This window comes from Alosa alosa, chromosome 23 (genome assembly GCF_017589495.1).
Source record: "Alosa alosa isolate M-15738 ecotype Scorff River chromosome 23, AALO_Geno_1.1, whole genome shotgun sequence".
In the NCBI taxonomy this organism is placed as follows: domain Eukaryota; kingdom Metazoa; phylum Chordata; class Actinopteri; order Clupeiformes; family Clupeidae; genus Alosa; species Alosa alosa.
In genome coordinates, this window is record NC_063211.1 from 20,841,350 (window position 1) to 20,852,523 (window position 11,174).

At 43.5% G+C, this 11,174-nt stretch overlaps 2 protein-coding genes across 3 annotated transcripts; one reads left to right on the forward strand and one right to left on the reverse strand.

Annotated features, from left to right (window-relative positions):
• The first annotated feature begins 669 nt into the window (after positions 1-669).
• Positions 670-4,329, forward strand: LOC125288234 (claudin-34-like). Of its 2 annotated transcripts, XM_048234428.1 has the most exons (3): positions 670-918; positions 1,895-1,933; positions 2,152-4,329. In XM_048234428.1, the coding sequence occupies exon 3, from the start codon at positions 2,175-2,177 to the stop codon at positions 2,928-2,930; it is 756 nt and encodes a 251-aa protein (XP_048090385.1). In that variant the 5' UTR covers positions 670-918; positions 1,895-1,933; positions 2,152-2,174; the 3' UTR covers positions 2,931-4,329. The 2 variants fall into 2 exon arrangements, with proteins under 2 accessions (XP_048090385.1, XP_048090384.1); XM_048234427.1 differs by having other exon boundaries at positions 1,895-4,329.
• A 3,755-nt stretch (positions 4,330-8,084) lies between these two features.
• Positions 8,085-10,879, reverse strand: LOC125288236 (putative claudin-25). The gene has a single exon (XM_048234429.1). The coding sequence runs from the start codon at positions 9,798-9,800 to the stop codon at positions 9,123-9,125; it is 678 nt and encodes a 225-aa protein (XP_048090386.1). The 5' UTR covers positions 9,801-10,879; the 3' UTR covers positions 8,085-9,122.
• Between the last annotated feature and the right edge of the window lie 295 nt (positions 10,880-11,174).

Genomic DNA, 11,174 nt, shown 5'->3' on the forward strand with positions numbered 1-11,174 from the left:
TATTGATGCCTGAAATGTTGACATTGCTGAAATACAGAGATGTAGCCTACTGAGAGCAGCTGCCGAACAACGATGTTCAATGGGTTCAACTTGTCCCTTGCCTACCAGCTGGATGTAAACAAAGCTATAGAACCTAGAATACGTCACATGAAAAACGTTAATAGTAAGAAATTATGGTTCGATTTGGTTTGATAAAATGGGGGGCGAGACGGAGGAGAATATAGGTCTACAATCAATGTCAGGGCCAGCGGCGAAGAAAAAGAGTAGGCTATACAACGCCGACAGGGTGAAAATGTTGGAGTGGGTAACAACATAATATGCATAGTAGCCTAGCCTATATTGTTAATGTTTTATGGATTAGCTAAAGAGCAGGTGAAAGGGCATTATAAGAACCGTTTAGACTCAGCAACCTAAAGTGACAATGAATTGCACCATTTATAGTACAGTAACATTTGCAGCATTTGTTAATAAGTTATTATTTAAAACCAGAAATAGGCCTAGTATTACTATGAATTATAGCCATTTAACAAGGCAACCCTACTGAACAGTATAAAGTCGAACCAGGAGGAGGAGGAATTCTCAAACTTTATCAGGGATTTTTTTCTCCAGGTGTATTTGTATTGTGACTAGACTGTTTCCTGGTTCGCATCACAGCCTCAGTTTTATTGATGTGAAACCTACCTGCTGTAATTCAGTTATAACAGCGCTATCGTCATCAAAGGTATTCATGACGTAGATGTCCCAAGTCAATATTTAGCCTATACGGTGTGTTTCCCGCATTTACCAACTTGTCGGCAAAATAAGGAAGTCTTCGAATTTTCCTTTGATCTTGAGAAGAAGGAAACTGAAGCCTGCATGTCAATCAGTCTATTTGCCATGCCCTTCTCACTACGACAAGGCAAGTGGAATCATCTCGAGGTAAGGATCAATATGGTCATATAATAGAATGACTGGCATATAGCCTAGAAATAACATGTTTTGCCAGTATGCTGTAGTTTTATTTTATTTAAGTCACTCATGTCTAATAATATCAAAGTGTAGAATGATTTTTGAGGCGAAAATAACCTTCGTGTAAATGGCCGAGGGGGTCGTTCAGATGTTTGGATAAAGGCGCATCCTAGTTTGGATACAAGTGCATAGCAAGATTGTTGAAAAACCTTTTTGTTTGAAAAATGTTACTTTGTGAAATGTGTCAAAGGAAGACATTTTCTGCCTGATGAGAAGTTATAGCACGGCTTGTAAAAATCGGCAATTTACATAGCATAACTGTATTTGCATAGTCTGCCCATATCTAGGCTAAATGCTCGATTATCAACTATTTTAACAGCAAGTTTATCTGTTTAAACTCTGTTTACTAGTTAAAGTTAGGGTTGGGTTTTGAAGGTGTTGTTCAGTAGCTGTTCGACAATAATTTTATACTGAACTTGAATCTTAAGATGATCTGGTAGGAACTCAATGCGATAGGTTAGTGATTGGCTACTCGCTCGATAGAAATAAGGAGACATTCGATATCATAATGTAGGCTAGACCTATTCATAGCCATTATTTAATGATTAACAACTGTTTTAAACAAAAGCCTCTTCATCAAATCAATCACCCCTAACCATTGCACTATTAGACAATGGGCACATGACTGACCCATACTGCATTTGTTGTTTTTAGGCCATAGGCCCAAATGTTTTCATTTGACAATTAATATAATTAATATTAGTTAATTAGTTATTAGTCAATAATTAGTATACATTAAACGTGTTCTTTATCAGAAATTGCTTGATTTTCCCCTATGGTTTTGTAACAGTGATTTTGTTTCATTTTCTGCCACAGTTTGCAAATTTTTTTTCCACCTAACTCAACACATGTAATTAGAACCTTTTCCTTTTTGTCTCTCTCCAAGGGACCTGGGTGCTTTGTTTGTCGCGTATCCTGGGACCAGGTAGGTGAGAACAGCAGTGTGACAGACCATGAAGTTATTCTCAAATCCAAAGTAGAAGCGAGCAAATGTGACAGTAGTCTCTGAGCTGAAATCACTCTTTGGCAATGCCCAGTGGTCAACAACAGTGAATTGGGTGCTTTGATGTGGCATGTGAGGTTGGTGACCAGTGTGGACATGTCTTACCGGCTGGAATGGGTGAGGAGCCTGGTTTTGTGAAGATTTGACCCACAGGTGTGAACCCATGGCTTACCTGGCCCATACAGCCCATCCACAGCTCGTTGGACTATGGCTGGGCAGCATAGGATGGATCCTCACCATGGTGACCATCGGAATGGTCCAGTGGCGTTTGTGGGTGGTGGCGGACATGAGTGTCGTCTCGTCTGGGCTGGCGTGGGTGGGCATCTGGAGGGTCTGCTTCTACAGCCACACGGTGGTGACTTCGCAGCGTGGCCCCCTGTACTGCCAGAAGATGGACATCTCGGACCGTTTCATTCCCAAGGAGATCGCCGTGGCGCAGGTCCTGATGCTGCTGGCCCTCGTGCTGGGACTCTTGGCGAACGCCAGCACGCTCTACGGCCTGAGGAACGTCTTCTTCGGCCTGGACGAGCGCAGGCCCATCCGAGTGGCCTTCACGGCAGGTGGCCTCCTGCATCTGCTGTCCAGCTTGTGCTCTCTTTTGCCTCTCTCCCTTAACCTGCATGCCGTGGCCACCAATCAGAACATCAGCTTTCCGGAGAACTTTCACATGCCTCCCACACCCTTGCAGCAGTACGTCGGAGTCGCCATCAGGGTGGGCATCAGCGCGGCTGTCCTGACCATCGTCAGTGGGGTCATGTTCCTCTGCTATCAGTTCCCGGTCAGAGCGCACGCCAGGGTGGAGCCCTCGTGGGCAGAAGAAAGTAGCTCCAACGATCCCTCTGCTGGACGGCCTCACTATTTCAGACCGTACCTGGCGTGCCGGGACAACCCAGCCTTCCAGTCTCAGGAACATGTCTAGTAGTACGGACCACCAGGAAAGAGGCAGAGGTATCAAAAGATTTACAATGCATCATCTGTTTTAATGCTTTGCAGGAAAAAAACAGAAACTGTCGTCTAAAAGGAGACACTTCTGGTAATTGTTTTGATGAAATTTGTGCACTTTGAGACATTTTAGAGAAAATAGTTTTGCACAGAGCTTGTGGTATGCTTATCTGTAGAACACCTTGAATGTAAACCTGCTCCTCAACCAAAGACTGAATTGAGATATGTTAGTGAGAGCACTTTGAATGCTTTGAATGCCTTACTACATGAATGTGCAGCATGACTGTAAAGCCACACAGATAATGCACTGTGTTTACAAGTTTCCTGCTCAATGGCCTGACCTCTGTGGACCTGCAGCTGTTTGGGAAGTGGCATACACACTTCCCTCCCCCCTACACTTTTTCAGTAGTCACTGTCATGCATTCCTTTTCTCAGTGGACTCATGGGTGGGTAATCAAATTGACCGTTTGTTTATGTCCAACTGTCCTTTTTCATACCTATAGTGTATTCCTACTGGAAAGCCAATTCATATGTTAGATCAGTGTTTCTTAACTGGTGGGTCAGGACCCAAAAGTGGGCCGCGGAACCGTTCTGGGTGGGTTGCGGAGCTTGTTGCTAAAAAATAGATCTAATGTTGAAATGTTTGAGAAACATTGTATGCCAGTCGTTGCCATGGATAAAGACAATGTCTGTGTGACAGGTCATGTTAGACATCATTTTGGTAAATATTTGAAGTATGAATTTACTTATGTTGAGGACAACAAGTGACAGAAACCCCAGTGTCTGGTGTGTATTGCTGGCACATGAGAGCATTAAGCATCAAAACTAAAGCGCCACATGGAAACAAAGCACCCTACTGTCAAAAACAAACCTGTCGAATCCTTTGAAAGGCTACACATGAGTTGAGGACACAAATATGCCCAACATGGCATGTTCCAAACAAGTACAGGTCTTACCTCACCGAATCAGTTGGTTACAAGGCTAAAATATCGGTCGCGACGTAATGATCATGGGAAATTAAGGGTCTCAAGGCCAGACCAGTTAAGAAACACTGTGTTAGACTACAGTACATGTGGATAGTTATTATTATGCATTGGTCATGATCCATAAATATGTTGTATTAAAATCTACCCTACACCCAGAGTATCAATATATGTTTGTTTCTTTCAAGCATGTGGACACACTGTTTATATGTAAGACTGACATCTCATTACAATGCTGTTAAGTTACAGTATGCGTCTTCTTGTGGTTTGCATACTTATCATTAGTCGCCTTTACATGTAAATACACATCAAACACACTTATATGGATACTTGTATGGCACTATATTTCTTCAGTGTCATTAAGGTATTTTTTCGAATTCTAAAGGAACTGAAATCAGCAGCCTAATAAATTTGAATTGCTTAGCACAGTTGCTTAACTCTAACTCTGTTTGACCAAGCAGTACTAATGCAGTTCTGAGTTTAGGTCTTCCCCATGTTTCCTGACCACAGTAGGAAACTCAAGTCCCCAGGAATTAGCAATATAGGTCATCCATTAGTGATTAACGTATAGTTAAGAGGGAGGTTAAGGTTAAAATTCATAGAATATATAAAACTATATTCTCTTATTAATATATTCTGTATCATGTATCCCATCTTTAGATATCAAAAGGTAAGTTAATCCAAAAATAGTGTTTGAAAAACCTAAATAAGACAAATCTCCAAATGTCTCAGAATGTTCTATCATTTATCAACATTTGAATCATACAGGTGCCAGGTCTCTCCTTGTTCTTGACATGACTCTTTTCACATACCCTCTGTGTCCCAAAAAGCCTTTCTTGAGTTATCCGTCCTCTTCAAAATGGCCGACCACCAGTGGTCCAGCAGGAAGTGATGCGGGTCCCTGTGGCCCCCGTAGGTGGAGGCCCTTCCCCGTGACCCCTGTTGGGACCTGGCTCATGTGAACAGGGGCGGAGGATGGCGGTGGCAAGCACGTGAAGTCTGCTCCAGACCTCTCATAGCCGCGGCTATCACAGCGTCGATTGTTAGCCGGGAAGTGTCTGAGTCCAGTCCAAACAGTACTCACTTTGGCCAGCTTTGTCCCGGGGACTACGCCACGATGGACAAACAAAAGGCCTTCTCTTCAGCCGAGATCGACCCCTCTGTCAGGCCGGGGAGGGCCCATTCAAAGGATCAGATGGGACCTGCGATTTTACACGAGTAGCACTGCACTGCAGAGCCAGAGAGAGACTTTGATGGCTACATACATTATATCTATCAAGCCTGCATTCATCCAAGTGGCAGACGCTTTTATCCAACGCAACTGTAAAGTGAAGCACAATAGTCAAGCTTTAAAGGACAATTCCTGCGCAAAATGAACCTAGGGGTTAATAACACATGTGAACCGAGTTCGTCCGTTCTCTGGGATATGTTTTCATGCTGATCGTACGTGACCAGTTTTACCACAAACCGCTAATAAGCGTTTAACGCTAGTCTTCGGGGCACACGCAAAGTAAGAAGAAATCGCTATTTCTATACCACTAACAAGGCTCAAAATAGTACCACACTTCCACGGTAGCATAATGAGGGGCCCTACATGTAAACTAAAGCATTGAGAACTTTGCAAGTGTACAGACAGTTTATTAAAAAAATAGTTTAGAGAGACGTTGGACTGGAGCAACGCGAGCTGAATTGTCACGTGACTGTTTTCCCAAGATGATGCCAGCCTGTACTGTACTGTACTAAAGTATCTTTTTAATAAACTGTCTGTAGACTTACAAAGTTCTCAATGCTTCGATTTACATGTAGGGCCCCTCATTATGAGAGGTAAATAGAGATAGACTTCAGGGTCGAAGGGTAGGTATGTGAGGGTATGTGTGTGAGGGTAGGTGTGTGTGTGTGTGTGCGGAAAACGATATTTTTATATTAAGTCAGGTGCTCACAGTGTTGCATCACCACATTTATATTTATATTGTTATCATCAGCATGTGTGTGTGTGTGTGTTTTGGTGCTAGGTTAAACTGATTGGCTGAAAAGAGGGCATGTTTTTGATAGCTGGTCATTTAGGTTATAAATGCTCATGCAATGTTTGAGTTCAATATCAGTTCGGTAAATTGTTTTATGATCGTCGCCTTTTACAGTGAGATGAGATGATGGAAACGCCTTTAAACCTTTAAACCAATAAAATAAATAATTGCACAACAATACTCCTGGCCAGAAAAAAAAGTATGCATCTGAATCTGGACAATTACCAGTTTCTAATGTCACCACCACACCTATGTTTGAAGTTCCTCACAAGAACATTGTGCATCCCTGAAAAATCTTCTCCTTTAACTATAGCTTAGAAATGTTCAAAGACATTGACAATGGCTATTCATTACTAAGGGTCCAATAGTTTCACTGTATATGAACAGAAACAGTGTTTAGCTGAGTGCAAATTTGCACTGAGCTGTGTAATCTTCATAGCACAAAGAAAATCAATATTTCTATCTAATGACTAATAAACCATATCTCCTTGTTCACTGAACTCGAGCACAGGCATGAAAGCTTTGTGAGGACATGAGGTCTCTTAGCTTTCTTTGGTGTCCGATGCACAGAGCTCAGCCGCAGAAGAGCAGGAAGAATGTGAAGATTAAATAATCTTGTACTTTGGTTTGAAGTATCGGATCAGGACACCAAAAAAAAAAAAAAAAAATACTGCAGCTTCCTCTCACGAGGTGAAGAGCACTATAGGAATCACTGTACAGTGTGATTATGGAACATCCTTGATCTAAAGCCAGCCGTGCAGATGGATTAATGTCATGATAAGTGAATCAGACAAAGAGAATGGTTGGCTTCCAAGGCCTCTGTCTTGCCATGAGGTCTTCCATGGGGGTCTTTGGCCTTTGCATGAGACAGCAGTACTCTTTTGGCCTCCTCTTTTCTCTCCATAGTAGAAGCGTTTGAAGTACCAGGCATGTGTCCAGTCAGCGCTGTATGTGGCCTTCTAATGCAACAGCAACCTTTGTATGTAAAAAGATGGCTGGAGATTAGCATACAAAGACATAATGACTTCATTGTGGGAGCAGTAACAAAGGAAGCTTTCTCATGACGCCTTGGACACATGCTGTGCAGCACTGGACCCTTCAAAGTCGAAGCCGGGAGACATGGCATCAGGGGACATGGGAGGAACGGACCCTGTTAGCTTAGCTAGTTAGCTTAGCTTGGGAGCGTACTGTTCCCAGGGTCCTATGTGCCCCGCTTTGTATGTGACTGGGGAACATAGGACCCCTAATCATAACCCTAACCCGAGCTGGGAACATAGGACTCGGGGAACATAGGGATGACCCCCTTAGGGCTTAGCATACAACTTATATAGCAACACTTGTTGGATCCAAACCAGCTAGCGATGCAGATTTCCACTCTGATTCATTATGTGCTCTTACTGACCCTGTGACCTTGGTGTCGCTACCATGCTAGCTGGTATCTGAATGTACACACTGCTCAAGATTTTTACATGTAGTCAGATGCCTACAATGTCCCATCACCACATTGATATTTATATCTTTATGATCACCATGTGTGTGGTCCAGTTCATTTAAAAAACCTTTAGCCTTAGCACTGTAAACAGCTTTCACCTTACAAGCAATATTCACCTTTTATTCATATGTAATGTGAGACAGAGAGGCAGCTAGCACCTGAAGGAACTTTGATGGTCTTTGAAGGTACACTAATTCTGACTAGACTCAGGGAGACAACAATAACAGAAGCCCCTAAGGGGTCTTGGCAGGCCCTGATGGGCAGACCAGGGGTTTGTGAAATGACGTCTGACTAATAGGTGCTGAGTGACCTGCTGAGCACACTTCTGGTCGCCTGGTCATTAGCCAGGACTTAGCCCAGGAGCCAACATGGAGGATCAGAGGGGATTAGTTTCAAAAACTGTTTTGGTGGACACGCTTGTCAGGCCATTTAAAGGAAACTCACTGCAGGGCTTTCAAGACAGAAAATATTAGAATTATGATTTCAGCGGGCTTTTGTAAAACAACACATCTTATAGATTCTTGATTCAATGAAATTCATTTTTTGATTATGATATTTAAACTTTTTTATTGAACCAATATAATAGTCTCTAAATATGACAACAGCAAATGTTGTAGATATATGTGAAAATAATTTAAATATATTTTCTGATATGTTCATGGCATAGTCAATGCACAATCAACATAAATATTTTTCCTAAGTAAGATGTATTTTGGTGTGTCATGAACGATACACTTTAAGATTGTTACCTACAAAACTGTCAAGCAACAATAACTGTATGAACTTAGGTGATTTTCTCTGTGAATTCTAGGAGATCCTGAAATTAAAATAGAAAAAAATGTTCAAACTTACAAACTGTGTGTGTGTTCAATTGCTCTGAATAACTTCCAAATAATATTCTTGGAAGAAGAAGTGGATATACAGAAAACTTTGTTCAGAATTGGCCCTGTATAGAGCTTTACACATTTTAGCCTTGCTTTTGTACATTGCACATAAATACATACACATGAAACAAGCATGCAGTATAACTTTTACACTGTAATTACTTTTGATTAATAACCAATATTCTTTGGTAATAATAAACAAAAACAACTTTATACAATGTCAGATGTTCTGACTGATACTTCCACACATGTTGTTGTCTCTACTGTCCACCTTAATTTGGGTCAATTTAAATTTAAAAGTCAGTGTTATTAGATAAACATTCCTTTATGTAAAGAGGACCATAACAAGAACAACCTTATTGGTCTTATTGATGTTTTATAAATTATTATTTTCATGCATGCATTCAATGCACTGGCACGGCTTGCACATTTCAATCTTTAAATGTATTTGTTTGTTTAAATTCAGATTCTGATCAAATATGTCAAAGGAATCTTTGGATGATATGTATGACGTCACTTAAGAAAAATGTACATAGAAATAAAAATGTATGAGAAATCTGACCCTAAATGTAAAACAAGAACATTGAAATTGACATTACCTTGATGATTGAATAAAACCAAAATGAAGAATATAGCAGCATCCCATCAAGTACAAACAAGATCTTATGGCCATATATCTGTCACCATAAAACAGTTCCAGCCAAAAATATCTGACTTTTGGTTAGTGGATGAAAAAATCTAACTCTGGTCCATGTAGTATATTTGCAGAGGTACGCTTCACATTGCTCACACGTAACCTGTGCGTTTTCCTAATTTGTGGTTGACCTCTGGGTGTGTCATCGTGTGTCTCTGCAGGGGAATGGCCCCTGCGGCGGGGCAGGTCTCGTCCTGTAGACACATGCAGGAGCTGACCAGGAGCAGACCGGCCACCAGGTGCAGCAGCCCTGCGCCCCAGCCCCAGAACAGCGCCTGGCCGAACTCCCAGCGTGGCACCACCTCCGGCACGGACTCGTCGAAGAAGCGCTGCACCGTCAGGTGGGCGACGTACGAGACGGGGATGAGGCCCAGGACCGCCGTGGTCAGGGAGAGGGCACCGCCGAGCATCTTCAGCACCCGCTTGGCGCGCAGCGTCTCCGTGCCCTTGCAGCTGTTCACCACGTACATGCCGGGAACGGCGAGCGCCAGTGCCAGGAGCCCCGTGGACAGGGAGGCACCCATGAGGATGCGGGCGAGCCGGATGTCCGGCGGCAGGCCCAGGAGGCTGTCGTAGGGGCTGCACTCGATGACGCCCAGCTCCTGCACCACGCACGTCTCCCACAGGCCCAGTTCGTAGCTCTCGGCGGGAAGCAGCTCTGTGGCGAGGGTCAGCCACTGCGACATGAGTGTGGTGGTCAGCGAGCACAGCCAGGCCAGAATGATGAAGAACAGACCCAGCAGCTCCAGAAGCTGAGATCTGAGATCCATTTCGCTGCTGTCCAGCGCCGTCCCGTCTATTCCTGCTCCGGTCCTCTCCCACACTCCCCTGCAGTCCTGGTTCTGTCCTCGACAGTCGTATGGTGCTGTCCCGGTTCCTCTCCCGTGTTCCACTGTCTAGTTCTGGTTCTGTCACGGACAGTCGTATGGTCCTGTCCCGGTTCGACTTCTGCACTTGGTTATCTGGTGCTGGTCCTGTCCCTGTTCGTCGACCCTGTTCCGCTGTCTAGTCCTGGGCAGTCTCTGACAGCTGTCTGGTTCTAGTCCTGTACCGATTGTCTCCCCTGCTCCACTGTCTTGTCCTGGGCAGTCTGGTTAGCTCACTATCCGCCTGCAGCTGCCCACGTCTCCCCTGTCTCTTGATGAGCGTTGGCTCGGACAGGAGACCTCAACACAACACGGGCCAATTAGTGAAGTGCAGACACTATAACTCCAGCCGAGAGGAACTCCTTCAAAGATCTGTTATCCCTCTCAAAATGTGTACACATCATTTACGTGATCTGAGGCGACGCGCTGCTCACTGACATGTTACCCACCCCTTTCTCTCTTTCTCTCTCTCTCTCTCTCTCTCTCTCTCTATCCCTTTCTATCTATCTATGTCTCTCCCTCTCTATCTGTCTCTTGGAGGCTGTCGCTGCTGCTCTGTCAGAGGCCAATGTGCAGAGAGAGAGGCAGGGGCAGAGGCAGAGATGGCCAAACAACAGCATCATTCACACACACACACACACACATGGTGCCAGCCCAACACTCCTTTTGCCAATCCCTTCCACCGGATGCTGTTGAAAGACAAACAAGGGATTGTTGACATTAAAAACAAATTGACATTAAATAAGATATAAGATAAAGGTTTAGCTCATATCCTTATATCCAAGGTTTGGTTTGGTTTGATATACAGGTGGTTCTTCGCTTCTTAGAATGTCAGGGCCATACATGTTTTTCTGTTGCAGTAATAGCAGAAGTCAAACACAAATTAACCAAATTAAAGTACTGAAGTAAGCTTTTTATCCTGTTAGGGAAAGCTTCAGTTTAAAGATGCATTAAAATACTTCTCATGCGATAAGCTGATTACATTTTTATATAGCCTATGGAGGGGGGCCAAGAGACCCTTTACACATGTGACAAGGAAAAATCTGAAAACAATAGGCTATTATTGTTAATCAGATCTGAGCAGTGAAAACTATGAGGACTGTGACGTCTGACTGTAGGAGGCAACACACGAAAGCATCAATATGAGAATGAGAGGGAAAAAAATCAAACCCAGTCATGCACTAGAATACCAACACAGCTCACCCACTCCACAGACAACTGAATGCTCAGCACCCGCACATAGTCACACACAGTCACAAACACACACACACACACACA